Source organism: Salvia miltiorrhiza, chromosome 1 (genome assembly GCF_028751815.1).
Source record: "Salvia miltiorrhiza cultivar Shanhuang (shh) chromosome 1, IMPLAD_Smil_shh, whole genome shotgun sequence".
In the NCBI taxonomy this organism is placed as follows: domain Eukaryota; kingdom Viridiplantae; phylum Streptophyta; class Magnoliopsida; order Lamiales; family Lamiaceae; genus Salvia; species Salvia miltiorrhiza.
Genome location: NC_080387.1, coordinates 73,021,524 through 73,037,363, shown reverse-complemented (window position 1 = coordinate 73,037,363; position 15,840 = coordinate 73,021,524). Strand labels below are relative to the sequence as shown.

The window sequence follows — 15,840 nt, the reverse complement described above, 5'->3', positions numbered from 1 at the left end:
TTCGCCTCCTTCCTTAGCTTCTTCGCTGTCTTCTCAATTTCACTATCGTAGAGAAGGTTCGGCTTGGACGATCTGCTCATAAACAAGGAAAAAAAAAAAAAAAAATAGACAAAGGGAAAAGAATTAATTAACACCGCTCCCCGGCAACGGCGCCAATTTGGTGGACGTCGTATCCCACCAAAATAATTCCTGCAGAATTATCAAAATATATTAGTATCGTGATAAGCAGGGTCGATCCCACAGAGAGCAGATAAAATCATTCAATTCCCTAAATCTATTAAACTTTTGGTGATGCCACCACGCCTTAACTTTGAGAAAATATTAATTAACTAAGAATGCAGAATTAAATCAAATAAAAATTACTTTTGAATTAAATCAATTAAAAAGGTAATTCGGCTCAAATAAATCCACACTAATTTAATCCCTGATCCTTGACGCAATAATTAATTAATCCCTATCAACCAATTAGTTATAGGATACCGTGATACGCACTGACATACCCCAATTCCTACTTACTGTGTCGATAGACAGCTAGATACGCTAGTCTTGTCTATTTCCCTTATTAAAATATAACCTAGCTGGATACGCCAGTCTTAGATTTAATATTCTAATAGCATTAAGGTTAAGGAACCCAATTTATACCAATTATCCTAGATACGCTAGTAATAATTAATATACCAATTAACTCCTACTACGAACATGGTAGTTGTATCACTAATTAGTCCAATTCCAACAATTACGGATTGGCAGGAACTAATTGACTGTAATCCAATTAAACCTAAGTTGGCCAGACTTAAATAAAATCGGAATTATCTTTAAACCCTAGGAATTAATCGAAATTAATAGGAATAAATTTTATGCTCAATTAGGTCTCACAGATTATTAAATTAATGCTTCATTATTCTCGCCGAATTTAAAGTTTAGCTATTCATAATTAAATTAACAACAATCAAAGAAATAAAAGAAAGCATAATAATAATAATCAAATACGATAACTAAATAAACTACAAATTAAACTAAACTAACGAAATAAATAAAAAACGATTGAATTAAAACTTGAAATAATTTAACCACAATTCTTCTGCTCCTTCAAGATATCCAGCCGCAATTGCTCTCCAAAAATCCAAAGCTAGAAAACAAGTGAGCTATTAAAACTAAAACTTGCATGCATGAACTTAAAAACTCGTCTGCCAACAAATACTAAAGGAAAAGTAGTGTATATAAAAAACCTAATCAAGGTCAAACTAATACTATGGTCTAAAATTGCGGCTCCTATCTAATGATAAAGGAAAACAAGAATCCCCCTGATAGAAATACTGCAGCAAATCCCCCTCTGAAAACTTATGGTTTGGACAGCTATCCACCAACCTCCTGAATCGAGTCCAGTATGTGCTCAGTGACTCATCGTACTCCTGCTTCACTCCACTAATTTCCTTCTTTAGCGCATTCGTCTTGGTAGGAGGGAAAAAATGCTCCAGGAATAGCTTTTTCATCTCGACCCATGAAGTGATGGAATAGAGTGGAAGACTCGCGAACCAAGAGTTCGCCTCTGCTGTCATGGTGAAGGGAAAGGCAGCTAGCCTGAAGTGTTCCTCCGTAACTCCAGTGGGGCGTTTCTGGACCTTGCAAATTTTGATGAATTCGCTCAAGAAATTGTACGGATCTTCTCCCTTCTTGCCATAGTACTTTGGGAGAACATTAAGCAGTCCAAGCTTTATCTCAATACCGGTAGCAGCTGCCGGCATCCGGATCGGAGTTGGGGGGTCATCAGCTTCGTGGCTGGAGAGGTCGCACAGCCTAGGATCGTAAGCCATGTTGCTCTCAGTACTTGCGACAGAAATCGAGTCGGTTTCCTCTTCACAGTCTGTGTTTGCCTCTGAATCAGGGTCTGTTTGGGCAAACGGATCCTCTGCAGCAATCTGAACTTCAGGTTCAGACTTGAAAAACGTTTCTGTCCAGTCAGACGGAGCAATTTCCGAGCCTTCCAGACCTTGCAGCTTCCTCGCCGTGGCCTCCTTCCTCAATCTCTTCGCGGTTTTCTCGATCTCAAAATCGTAGAGGAGATTCGGCTTAGAAGATCTGCTCATAAACAAAGAAAATAAAAAAAAAGAAAAAATAGACAAAGGGAAAAGAATTAATTAACACCGCTCCCCGGCAACGGCGCCAATTTGGTGGACGTCGTATCCCACCAAAATAATTCCTGCAGAATTATCAAAATATATTAGTATCGTGATAAGCAGGGTCGATCCCACAGAGAGCAGATAAAATCATTCAATTCCCTAATCTATTAAATTTTGGTGATGCCACCACGCCTTAAAATTTAGAGGAATTAATTAAACTAAAAACGCAGAATTAAATCAAATAAAATAAGCTTGAAGTAAATCAATAAAAAGGGTAATTCGGCTCAAATAAATCCACTCTAATTAAACTCTGATCCTCGACGCAATAATTAATCAATCCCTATCAACCAACCAGTTATAGGATACCGTGAAACGCAACGGACGTACCCCAATTCCTACTTACTGTGTCGATAAACAGCTGGAGACGTCAAATCTGCTTATTTCCCTTATTAAAATATAACCTAGCTGGAGACGCCAGACCTAGATTTAATATTCTAATAGCATTACGATGAAGGAACCCAATTTATATCAATTATCCTAGAGACGCTAGTAATAATTAATACACCAATTAATTCCTACTACGAACATGGTAGCTTTATCACTAATCAGCCCTATTCCAACAATTACGGATTGGAGGTGCTAATTGACTGTAATCCAATTAAACCTAAGTTGGCCAGACTTAAATAAAATTGGAATTATCTTTAAACCTAGAAATTAATCGAAATTAATAGGAATCAATTTTAAACCAATTAGGTCTCACAGATCATTAAATTAGAGTTTCATTATTCTCGCCGAATTAAAAATTTAGTTACTCATGCTTAAAATAAGAACAATCAAATAAATAAAATTAAACATAATAAATAACAAAAGCAAACTAACGAAAATAAATTGCAAGGAATTAAATAAACCACTCGAACACAATTGAAGAAAGAACTCGTCTGCCTCCTTGTTCCAATCGCCAACCGCAATGATGAAAATAAAGTAAAAACTAAAGCCAAAGGAATTCTAATGCTAAAACGTAGGAATCGAAATTTGCATGAATTGAAATTGCATGGAAAAATAAAAAGTCAAACTAAAGCTAAACTAATTCAAAAAGTGCGGCTGTCTCTAATGTGTCTAACCACAAGAATTTAAAACCTAATCAAATTCAAAGTTGCGGCTGTCTCTAATAGTAATAGAATAAGAATTATAACCTAATTATATACTAACTATGCGGCTGCCCTAACTAAGCAAAACATGAGGGATTAAAATCCCTAAGGCTGCCGCCCACCTCCTAGCAACATGGGCTTCGGCCCTTAATCAAAATAAGGCCTCAAAATATAATTAAAAATAAGAGTTTTGGACTAAATAAATTCTAGACAATTAATTCCAAGCCCGATCTCAAAATTTCTTCTTCACAGTCCATTATCTTCGTCAAAAGCTCGTCTTTCTCCAATTTCTTCCAGATAGCAGCTCCATCTCCAATTCTTCTTATTCCTGCGCCAAAACATAGCAAACTATGTAATATCACATGAAACCAAGGCGAAACGGACACTAAACTAGGTAACTAAAATACACACATCATCATGTTATAATTGAGAATAAATTGAAACTTGGTGTATTTTTTGGCCAAACTATAAAGTCGTGTTATAATTGCAATTAAATTGAAAATTGATGTATTTTCTGGCCAAATTATAAGGTCATTATATAAACCAGAAAATTGACAAAGTATATGTATTTTCTGGCAATAACCCCTTAAATAAATGTGGTGAAATTGTTGCATCCCCTCTAAGATTCAAACTCATGTTTGCATGACTATTCATGCATTACAAGTAGGGATGTCAATCAAGCCCAAAACTTATGTGCTATTCTGATAATTAAAAAATGATAATTATTTAACAAAAATGTTGCATCTTTATATCTTAAAAAATTACTATATATTAGTAATTATTATGTAAGTCTCTTAAAAGGTATTGCGAGTTATGCAATATCTAATTAGGATTTTGTCTTTCTTGTACCACTCTAATGGATATTCATCTAATATCCACATGTGTTCTAGTTGTTGTACCTAAAAAGATTGACCCATGTATAACTCACTTCTTTCATGGTCTTGATCTAATAGGATGATAACCAAAATTCATATATATATATAGGCACAATCTATTACTCCCTCCGTCCACCAATTAAAGGCCTAGGGGAAAAAACACGGGTTTTAACAAAAAGTGTATTTTTATTAGTTGAGTGGAGAAAGGGTCCCACTTTTTAAAAAGAAGTGTATTTTTATTAGTTGAGTGGAGAAAGGGTCCCACTTTTTTGTAAAGAATCTTTGACTTTTTTGATTAAATAATGAATAAAAACTTACCAAAAATAGGTAGGCCTTGTTTTTGTGGACGTCCCAAAAAGGCAAGTAGGCCTTGAATTGGTGGACGGAGGGAGTACCTTTTTGGTGGCCCATGAATTGTTGAGGAACATAACAGGCCATACTCACCAATACCTAAAACTGTACAATGATACAACATAACTACATAAGTGTTGAAGCTCGTCGTGCATATTGTAATATTAAGTTAACTAGCATTTGCATTTCGTGCAATGCACGGGAAAATATTTTTAATTTTTATATTTATATAAAATTAATACTAATTCAATTATTATACTTTAAATAATAAAAAATTAATTTTAATTGAATATATTTGAATTGAATATTAAAAAAATAAAAAATAATTCACAATTATACAATTTGATATTATGAAAAAAAAAGTTTAAAAAAAGCTAAAAATAAAATGCTAATTAAAAAAAATAAAAAATATATATTAAAAAAAGATGAGAGAGGAGAGAGAAATTTATAAAACTTTAATATTTAAACAAATTTATTTTTTACGTTTTAAATTAACTATTTTCTTAAAATATATCATATTAAAGCTCTTATCGTGATCTTTAATTTGATATGCATATTAAATATTTTATAATTAATCGAATTTCACAATTTTGGAAAGAAATGTAATAACAAATAAGAAGTTAAAGAAAATGAAAATAAAAGGAAAAATATATAGTTTAAACATAAACCTTCAATTTTATTATAACTACAAAATTGCCACTCAATTTTGAAATTAATTTGAAATTGATTTCAAATTGGAAACTCCCTTTTTAATATAGTATAGATGTTATAATATTAAGTTTAAAATTATAGGTTTTTATTTGTTGAAGCTCGTGCGTAATAGTTCCTATATTTTTCTGTCTAAAATTGGTGAGAAAATGATAATTATATAAAATTATCCAAGTACTCAATAAAATTATTATTTTTCTTCTTACTCATAAAATTCACTAAAATTATATCGTGTGACTACAGTGTGTCTGTCCTGATAGCATTTCTACATTTTATCAAAAATGGAAACTATGAGTTGGAGCCGTATTGAACAATCTTTTCTTTTTTGCCGTTTCGGGGGTGTAACACTCATCGTTTCCGATCCCGTTGAAGTTGCTATTTATATCTACTAGCAGAAAGAATGTACATTGTACTTATTATTAATACATCATTTTTTTGTAAGTAAAGAGTGCTTGCATTGCACACAACACAATCCATGAACTTCAAATTAATGAACTATTATCGTTATGCAATTCAAGCATATGACAAAACAGCTCCACTTGTATTTTTTGTGAAGCCACAATCTGGAGTTTCTAAGCAGGCTGCTGCCACTTTTGCTGCAAATCATAAATAAAATCGTTTACTCACTTTTAGTATATTCAAAATTTGGAGTATTTGCTCTCTGTTCATGCCTTGCAACTCCATATCTTTGCTGCTAGATTAATCGATGTTTATACTCATATTTAGGGGTGAGCAAAATAACCGAAATCGAATAATTGAATCAATCCAAATCGAAATACTATTATAATATATAGTTTGGTTTTTTCGATTTTTTGATTTGGTTCGGTTTGGTCCGGATCGAAAACCATATCTGGTGGCATATTTGTAATTTAGTTGGTCTTGGTTGTGCACTAATATGCTGTGCTTAAGTTAATCATCCATTTTGTTTGTTTGGTATTTGGCAATTGATTAAATAATATGGAAAAAAGTTATCTGCATCCTGATTGCCAAGGAAAGAAAAAAATGATTTTGAGATAATCATAATGTAAAATTGGTCTTCAACTAAGTGTCCAGTCGTATATAGTGTTTAAAAATAGACGCTGCAGTTTTCTCTCACAAGTTGTTTGGGTGATCAATTTATGAGATTCTTTCAGACATTCAAAATTCATTTATGTATCCTTCATGTATTTAAGGACTCCTTTACCCTTTTAATGTTCAATTTTGTTGAATATTTGAGAAGGTTGTGATTTCAAAAGTAGGCAGCTATTTAGAAGTTTGCTGCATAGGCAAATAAAATTTGAAAGTAGTAAAATATTTAGAAAAAATTCTGTAAGTAATAGTATTGAGTATTTACTTTCAAATGTAGATTTAAAATGTTCGATTATAGTTATATTATATTATCAAACTTCGTTGATAATATAGTATATATAAACTCATGAGTAGTGTCTCAATTATCACAAAATTAATGACCATCCATCACTATATAAGTACTTTCTTACGATTATTCAATCCTAATCATTAACTGCTCTAAACTTCAAAATAAAACCAATGTTAAATCAGATTCATTACACCATTTTCCTGCAAAAAGAAGATGAAAACACTCTGGCAACTGCAGCAACATTTGTCAACACTTGTGCTAAAAATACATTATATCTAAACAAAACACAAGAAGCATATCAATGCAGTGCTGCTAAGCATCACAGGAGCAGCACCACGCTCACGATAAGCACGTACGAGCAAGGCACGTCCCGCCTCATAGTTGAAACGCGTAAGCCAGTTAACCCGACTGCTGCCACTTTTGATGAGGAGCAAAGGGAAGTAGGGTCACCACAACTCCGACTCCCAAGTTTTGGAACAGATGAGGAGGAGGACGAGGATGAGGACGAGGAGGTAGACTCAGCCGAAGTTGAATTATGATGTTGAGTCACTTTGTCACCACCAATGTAGATGCCTCTTTCACTTAAATAGAAAATTTATTTATGTATCTTCATGTAATCAAAGGACGAGGAGGTCGTACTATTATTATTTTGAAGAAAAATGGCAAACAAAATAAGATTATCAAACCATAGCCTAAAAAGAGAAAGAAATTAAATCTGATACATGACTAGAGATTAACAAACAAAGTCCAAGTCAAAATAGGCAAAGCTGAAAGAAGTATCCTTGTTTTAACTTGTTTGTGCATCAGCAGCATCTAAGTCAAAGCTCATATTAAATGAGATAGCACTACTAAAAAAAACGCTCATACATAACGGTAATTTTCCGTTATCTATGTACCAAAAAAAGCGTTGTATATAGTGGTGTTATGTATGAGGGCGCTCATACATAACGGTAATATACCGTTATTTATACTATGTATACATAACGGTAGTATGAGGATACATAACACATGAAATACCGTTGTGTATGATTATAATACGTAACGGTAAAATATGTTATAAAATGTATTTTTTCCGTTATGTATTGTAAATATACATAACGATTTTTTATATTTTACATAACGGTTAACTATCGTTATCTTATGATAGAAAACATAACGATTTTCACCGTTATAAAACTTATTTTTTCCGTTATAAAATATATTTCTTACATATTATATTGTCATTTCATAACACTTTTTTGTATTTTATATAACAGTTATTTCCGTTATGTATTATCGAATGCAGAATTTTAGCATATTTTATTATTATTATTATTATTATTATTATTATTATTATTATTATTATTATTATTATTATTATCTATTTTTGTAATTTCTTAAATACAAATTATACAATATACAATAACCTCAAACACAACAAATACTACAACCAAAACATATATTATATAAATACTTAATCAGTCAAACATTATACCATCCCAATAACTCCATCCATCCATAATAAAAAATGCAAATATATCCAAATAACTTAACCATCCAATACTTTACTAACAAAAGTAATGTATCTAAGTAGCTAGAGTAGTCATTTACAATTTTCAACGAAAAATGATACTCTGAAGTAGCTTTAAGTCAAAAGCAATCCATCCATCCAAACTTCCATCTGTCAAAACGCGGAATGAAATCTGAAAATCGAAGAAGATGATGTCTAACATTTCCTGCTATAATATAAGTTGTAGTCTTGTAGACTATAGACTTAAGCATCAAACCATATTATAAACTAGATAAGAACACTTATAACGATGTATTCCTACACGGACAATGACTTCAAAAGTGAAGAAATATTTGAACAAAAGCAGTTGAATAAAATTTTGGAAGGTCAATCACACGGCGTAAGGACAATCATACCTTCTTAACACCACATATTTTCTTTGCTCTGTTTTTGCATTCTTTTATCTGCTTCCTCGACTTCTCAATCTTGGTGTTGAGGTCTTTCTGAATCCCACAAGTATGTTATGTTAGATGATGCAAGAATACAAGATGTACAGCTCAATCCACAAAGAAAGGTGAGATAGCATGTATGAAAATCACAATCAGTATGAAAGCCAATATTGCTTGCCTCCGGAGTTGCAAAACCTTAGATTGACATATTGTAAAAGAAATTATTAATGTTTAAACACCATAATAGGATACAGAGAAAAGAAGGATTCATTATACTCACACTTTTCTCTGTGACAACAGAGAACTTCATTGGGACCATTAAGGATGCACCTTCACCCATGGAAATCCCATGAACTAGCGCAACCTTACAAAGTAAATAATAACTAGTGAGTATTACCATTAACTTTAAAATATTGACTGATATTGAAAGCTTAAGCAGCAGGCTGCTAGTCATGGATTCACTTGCTAGGATAAGGACTTCCTAATTAAACCCAAACGCAAAGGATTTCACATCATATGTCTAACTACGTACACATCAAATAGTATTCTGCCTAAGTTTTAAATCAACATAAGTAGCCTAAAACATAGTCATATTTTTAATATATATAAATTCTGGGGGACTACTCACGTAATGGCTACTAGGATAAGGTACAACATCAAAATAAGAAACCAATGTCTTCTCTTAAGATAATACTAATGTCAAGGATAATCAATGAATAAAAAACCAATAACATAACAGTAATAAGCTATATTTTAAATGTGCTATAATCCATAAAAACTTGCTCTCCTTCACTATATTAAAAGAATAAGTACCTTTGTCAGGCAAATAACATTTTATTAAATTACTAATAATATTTATCTAAAAAAAAATACAAAATACTAATAACATTCAATTGAGCATGTTAGAAATACCCATCGGGAATTCAACTATTAAATTACTAATAAGCATCTTTACTTTACTTTGCAATTGTCTATCATTTATGAGGCATATGGCTTCTTATTTATATTATCAACTTCCATATGTATTCCTATGTGAAACTCGTTTTTTGCAACCAACAAAAGTGTAACAACTAAACATTTCTTCAATTGAACTTCGAAGTGAGTAAAGAGATAAGCAATATTACATTTTTTTTTTATTTAATGGATAGGAGTAGCCGAGTAGGGGACTCCAGCTGCTTGTGCCTGTAATCTTGTCTGAAAGATTACACAAAAAGCAAAAAAATCAGATGGAGATGAATAAGTGAATAGTAATACTACTAGACGTACAAGTAGAGCTGCCCTAAACTGCAAACATTAAAGATAAGTGAAAGAAAATTTCAATAGCTAAACCAGTTTTTGTTTTTTTTTTGCAGGTGACTAGGTGAGGGAAGGGGTTTGTATTCGAAAAATCAATTAGACCATTAACTAGTTTTACTAAACAAGTACAAGTCTAGCAACCAATTGGCAAGTGACTGAAGGACTCAATAGCATATATCCACAAACAGAAAATTAAGGAGGAAGGGGATACATTGCTACAACCTTAGTGAATCAAAGAAGTAGAAACTTAGCTAGATAGATCATTAATAAAGAAAAATATTGAGATATCAAATGCACCTTAGCCATATCAAGTGGGTTGACCAAAATGGCACATAGAAACGCTGCTCTGTGAGATTTCGAATGCCTCAATTCCATCAACGAAAAACCATTTAATTCACAACAAAAATCCCCTAAAATTCATGCATGCTTTCATAACTCACTTTAGGAGTCTGGTGAATGTTTGGGAGAACAATCATGTCTTCTTGTTGTCTTTAGGAGAATTTCCAGCAAGCTCCAACACCTAATCACAGCAGCAAATTGAATTAATCTCCTAATATCCAAAATTATGTGAGCAAAATCAAATCCAAAACCAAAGTACAAATAAAGGAAAATAACAATAATCTAGCATTTAAAATTAAAACAATAGATTAAAAGATCATTTTTGATGAATTTTCCCTTTTACAATTAATCAAACAAATACAGCAATCAATTGACGTTGGTGGATGATTTTTTCAGCAAATTAAAGTTCAAATAAAAATAACATAAAAACGAATCGAATTCAATGAATTTAATAAAACTCGACGCATGCAATCAAAGGGGGTGTGTTGCGAATCTAAAATCTACTTAACCTCAGCGGCGAGGTACTCAAGCACGGCGGAGAGATAGACCGAGGCGGCGGTGGCGGCAGAGGCTTAGAAGAGGAGGGCGATTCACATAGTGGTGGCTGCGAATCGTGGCCTAGGCGGAGGCGCCGAATTGCGGAGAAGGCGGAGGACGCGATTCACTGCAGAATCTGGCCCGATTCGCGACTGAGACGGAGGCGCCGACCGCTGGTGCTTGCTACTCGAGCAGCGGCGGTTCGCGTGGAGCGCGTCCCCCTCCGAATTGCCGCGAGCTTTCGGCAGAAGCAGCGACTAGGGTTTGAGATTTGGTGATGCGGTGGAAGAGAGGCGAAGGGGAAATCTTAAAATTGAGTAGTCAGAAATTGATTTCACGAAATTGCAGAAGGAGTGAAATTGTGATGGAGTGAAATTGCAGATGGAGTGAAGACTAGGGTGAGATTTAGGTTTTTTTTTTGTTATAAAAAGATGCCTATAATTTAGTTTTAAAAGATTTAAAAACAATTTTTTTTTTAAAAAAAAAACTCATAGATAACAGTAGGGAATAACAATTGGAACTACCGTTATAAATCACGTTGATATATAACGGTATTCTTAACGCTGAAATAATCGTTGTTGAATAGATGCTCATACATAACGAATGAGTTAACGGTTCTGTAATACCGTTATATATATTACTAATAGATAACGCTAATACGTAACGGTTAGTTTGATACTGTTATAAATACATTTGGATAACAGTACATACATAACGGAGTTTTGGAAAACCGTTATGTATTACTAAAAGTGCGCTCATACATAACGGTTTTTGACCAAAACCGTTATGTATGAACCGTTATCCCAATTTCAATTTTTAGTTGTGTAGGCAGCAAATAAATTTGCACAAAGTCAATTAGATGAGCTGGAGTCCACCTGGGAATTTGGATAAGAAGTGAGCAATCTTTTGATCTTTTGCAACAGTAAATATTTTTTCATAAGAAGAAAAGGGTTTACTTAAGCAGGAAGAGGGCAACAGTAATTTTCCACACCAGATTAAAGATTCTCTCCTAATTACTCCTCCGTCTATCAAAGATATGCCACAATTTCCTTTTTCGTCCGTCCACCAAACATACTCCCTCTGTTTTTTTTAAGTGTCCCATGGAAAAAAATTACATATATCAAGGAAGTTGGAGTATTACTTTTGTGCCCATATTTATTATTTTCAAAGTGTACTAAATTTATTCTCAAATTTTGAAATAGGACATTTAAAAAGGGGTAAAGTAGGAACTTTGTCATTTTTTATTCTCAAATTTTGAAATAGGACACTTAAAAAGGAACAATAAATTTATCTTAATAGGACACCTAAAAAAAAACGGAGGGAGTATGTCACATCCATTTTTAGTAGTAGGGTCCATATCATTCCACTTACATTTAAAGTGGGTCGAAAGTAAATTGGCATATCTTTGATGGACGGAGTTTGATCAATTTTGAGAATATACAATTTAGACCGCAACACATTTCGCCCTAAAACATACTAGTAGTAATTAAATAGCAATCATAAGTCAAGTTCAAACATATAAATCATTATTCATTAGTGGCCAACATATTAATACTTTAATTTCGGCCAATTAATTTGATTTGACACACAAATTTTGTTTTAAGCTTTTTACATTTGACTTGACACATAAATTTTGTTCGCATCGGACTTTATTATTATTAATTAATTACGCGTATTATGTTTTATTGTTAGATAAATTTTTCTTAAACTAATTAATACGTTTATTGTTAGACGTATAATGTCATTGAATAGATGCCATTTCACTAAAATAAGTGCACGTATTAGTGAGATGGTATTAATAATTACTAATAGGTTCGCCCAATAAAATTAAATGAAATTAAGTTTTTTTTAGGTGAAATGAAATTAAGTTGACAAAACGACAAGTTTTATCTTTTATCTGTGTGGTGGGTGGGAGGCTATAATCATTAATCAGAATTCACCTTTCCTTTTTACATACCTTTTATAGTCTTTTTTTCATCCACTATTATATCATAAAGTTTTGTCAAGTGTATATGTTAATTGGCTTATGAATATTCAAATTACTTTATATTATTACTACTTGAAAAAGAAAAGAATGGCTCTTTCTTTTTAGGGAATAAAAGAGAATGGTGAGAAAGAGATTACAATAAAGTGATGTGGGTAAGATGGCTCAATGTATGATTCAACTTTTTATGAATGATTATGCCTTTAATTCTCGTTTAGTTGGGTAAGTGTTGGAACTTAGATACTCATAGATGATTAGGATTCCGTTTATATTGGCTTTTTCTTTATTTTTATTTTACACGACTTAAATAAATATCGATCATATATAATTTAAATATTTGACGTTGTGAATTTATTTTCAATATCATTATATTTGACCATTCTCCTTGAATCCTTTTTCTATATAATTAAATATTTGTGAATATTAAATATAACTTTAAAATGACATTCTCCGCCACACAATCTTTCCTTAATCTAAGATTTTTTTTTTTTAAAGCTGCTTAATATCTAATACTATTATTTATATGAAAGGAAAACAAAATATTTGAAGTACAGCGATCATAAAAATACTCAATTTATTATTTTCATCAATTCATACTAAACTACTTCTAGTGCTACTTAATTAGGTAGGAGAAGAATAATTTTGACTGGTAAAGGGGCAGTAGTGTAATTTTGGGGCAGACTCCACTTTAAATTGATATAATAATCAATTAATGTCTTGTTGAACAAGATTGATACGACACACACACACACACAATCTGGTATGATTGATCTAGCTAGCAGCTAGCTAGTTTGTGTTTATTTAATTAATCTAGATGTTGAGTCGCAAAAACTTGTTGTCTAATCGTCATATCTAAACTCATGTTTAATTAATCTAGATGATAATCTAGTTTTTGTTTCAATTCATATCCGAAAACTTTGAAGTAATAGAAAATAAATCTTATATCAAATGTGCGTATATTCATTATTTAAAAGTATTGTAAAATGGAATGAGATACTAGAAAATATTGGCTTGAAGTTTTTGATCATATGTGTGAATACGCACAACCCTAGCGCAATTTTTTACAAGTACAAACCATAGAATATAGTATTATACATTACTAAGTTTATGGTTAATATTAAGTTATAATATAAATTACGCACACTACTATATGCAATCTTAAAAAAAAAAAAAGGAATTTTATTCGCACCTACGCCATTTTATCTTTATATCCGAACACATTTCTCCGTAAAAAATTGAAATCATAAGTCAATCACTCCATTTCTTTTTTAATTTTTATATAAATAGGCTATATCTGGTTACATCTTTTGTTTTTTATTTGAATTAATCATTAATACTTAGTAAATAAAAATATATAAAGAATATATTAAATGTACAAGTACATTTAAAAATGTTCAAGTATATATATATACATTTTTCTTAAAAAATGGAAGAAATAAAAATGTTCGAAAAATATTAGAACTACTACTGTGTCATTTTCTCTTTCCTTTTTTTATGTTTCTATATGAAAAAACATACATACAAAAAGGAAACATGGGAAAAGTCATGGACCTATGGGGTGGTTACTTTCTACTAATCTTTCATATATTCTGTATTTTTTTTTATAACAATTTTAACAAGAAACATGGGAAAAGTCAATACCAACTCATCATCAATTTTAACAAGAAACATGGGAAAAGTCAATACCGACTCATCCTTAACCTTATTTTTTTTGCCTTTTTTGCCTCTCTTCTTCTCTCACGTCACATTTTAATTTCTATATACCATCACATAATTTGCCATTAAAACCTAACCACAGCATTCATTCCATGGTTGTACAAATGTTAAATGGGCATACATTTGGTTATATAAAGAAAATAAAATGGCATGGGAAAAGAGTTTATCCTTTAATAATAAGTGTTAGAGATACAAAAAATGTGGATTTTTATGGACAGTAAGATTTCTGGGATAATTTACCCGCATATTCAGCCGTAAAGAAAAATGTGAATTTTAGCGATAGAAAAAATGGTTTGTCTCTTATAAAAGATGTATTATTATTTAAGAGACAAGTACATGGAGTATTTATAAGACACATACAAGGAGGGTAAAATAGTAAAAGCTATCTATAAATTCAAGTAAAAAATAATTGAGTCAAAATGTATCTTTGTAATTGGACATAAGTATTTTTGTTTATAAGACAAAACAAACCTAGCTAGAATTCTCAATACAACTTATTGTTTTTTATCATTTCTACACTTATTTATGATCACACATAGAATTGAGAAATCATCATATTTGTTTATTTAGAAAAATTGTACGCACTACATAAAAAATGATAAATATTAGTACTACAAAAAAAATGCATTCATCAAACATTTAAACTTATTAGAGTTGGAATGATGGAATTAATCTAACATGGGGAATGAAGGGAGCCGCAATTCCAGGTCACATACACTAGCATAGTGACGTACCTCGATTTTCACAACCAAAGAAAAACATATATAGCCTAAAAGAAAATTGACTTTCTTTGTCAATTTTTTTTTTTGAGAATATTCTTTGTCAATCTTAAAATTTATATATATAAAAAGGGGTTTGCTTATATACTCCTTTTAAAGCAAGAAAAATAAACCATGAATTCTCTTTAGATTATAGGGATATAATATTTTAAAGTTCAAATTTAAAATTAACCATTATATTTTCTCTCTAAAATTAATAGGAAGAGAATAATTATGTAAAATTATTAGTAATTTATTATTTTATTGTTATTCATTTACTAAAAATGCACACAGTGTCAGTGTGTTTGTTGTAATAATTTAATTCTTTTACCTGGGAATCTCTAGTTGTATTTGGAGGTCACACATGATATCTGAGGATCAAGTGGTGGCCCATAATGTTGAGAAATTCTCTGTGGAATAATTTAGCGATGCTTTCTCGTATCATTGCTTTTTTTTTTTTGTAAAAATGGGACCCACACATACTCCCTCCGTCCCGCGAAGCATGACACGTTTGAGTTCGGCACGGGAATTAAGGAATTGTAGATTAGTGTTTTAAGTGTGTAATTAATAAAGTATAAAATTGATAAAGTAGGAGAGAGAAGGTAATAAAAGTGATAAAGTAGGTGAGAGAATATAATAAAGGTGATAAAGTAGGAGAGAGAATGTAATAATTATTGACAAAAAAGGAAACGTGTCATGCTTCGTGGGACAAC

At 31.6% G+C, this 15,840-nt stretch overlaps 1 protein-coding gene across 17 annotated transcripts; it reads right to left on the bottom strand.

Annotated features, from left to right (window-relative positions):
- Positions 1-8,030: 8,030 nt before the first annotated feature.
- Positions 8,031-11,084, bottom strand: LOC131006029 (uncharacterized). 17 transcript variants are annotated; one of them, XR_009095385.1, is made up of 7 exons: positions 10,642-11,070; positions 10,234-10,313; positions 10,091-10,157; positions 9,622-9,691; positions 8,778-8,861; positions 8,465-8,551; positions 8,031-8,241 (listed from the first exon to the last, which is right to left on the bottom strand). XR_009095385.1 is itself a non-coding variant. In XM_057933187.1 (6 exons), the coding sequence occupies exons 3-6, from the start codon at positions 10,097-10,099 to the stop codon at positions 8,155-8,157; spliced, it is 267 nt and encodes an 88-aa protein (XP_057789170.1). In that variant the 5' UTR covers positions 10,100-10,157; positions 10,234-10,313; positions 10,642-11,070; the 3' UTR covers positions 8,031-8,154. The 17 variants fall into 17 exon arrangements, 5 of the variants coding, with proteins under 5 accessions (XP_057789170.1, XP_057789171.1, XP_057789167.1 ...); XR_009095388.1 differs by having other exon boundaries at positions 8,031-8,219; XR_009095387.1 differs by having other exon boundaries at positions 10,091-10,139.
- Positions 11,085-15,840: the final 4,756 nt, after the last annotated feature.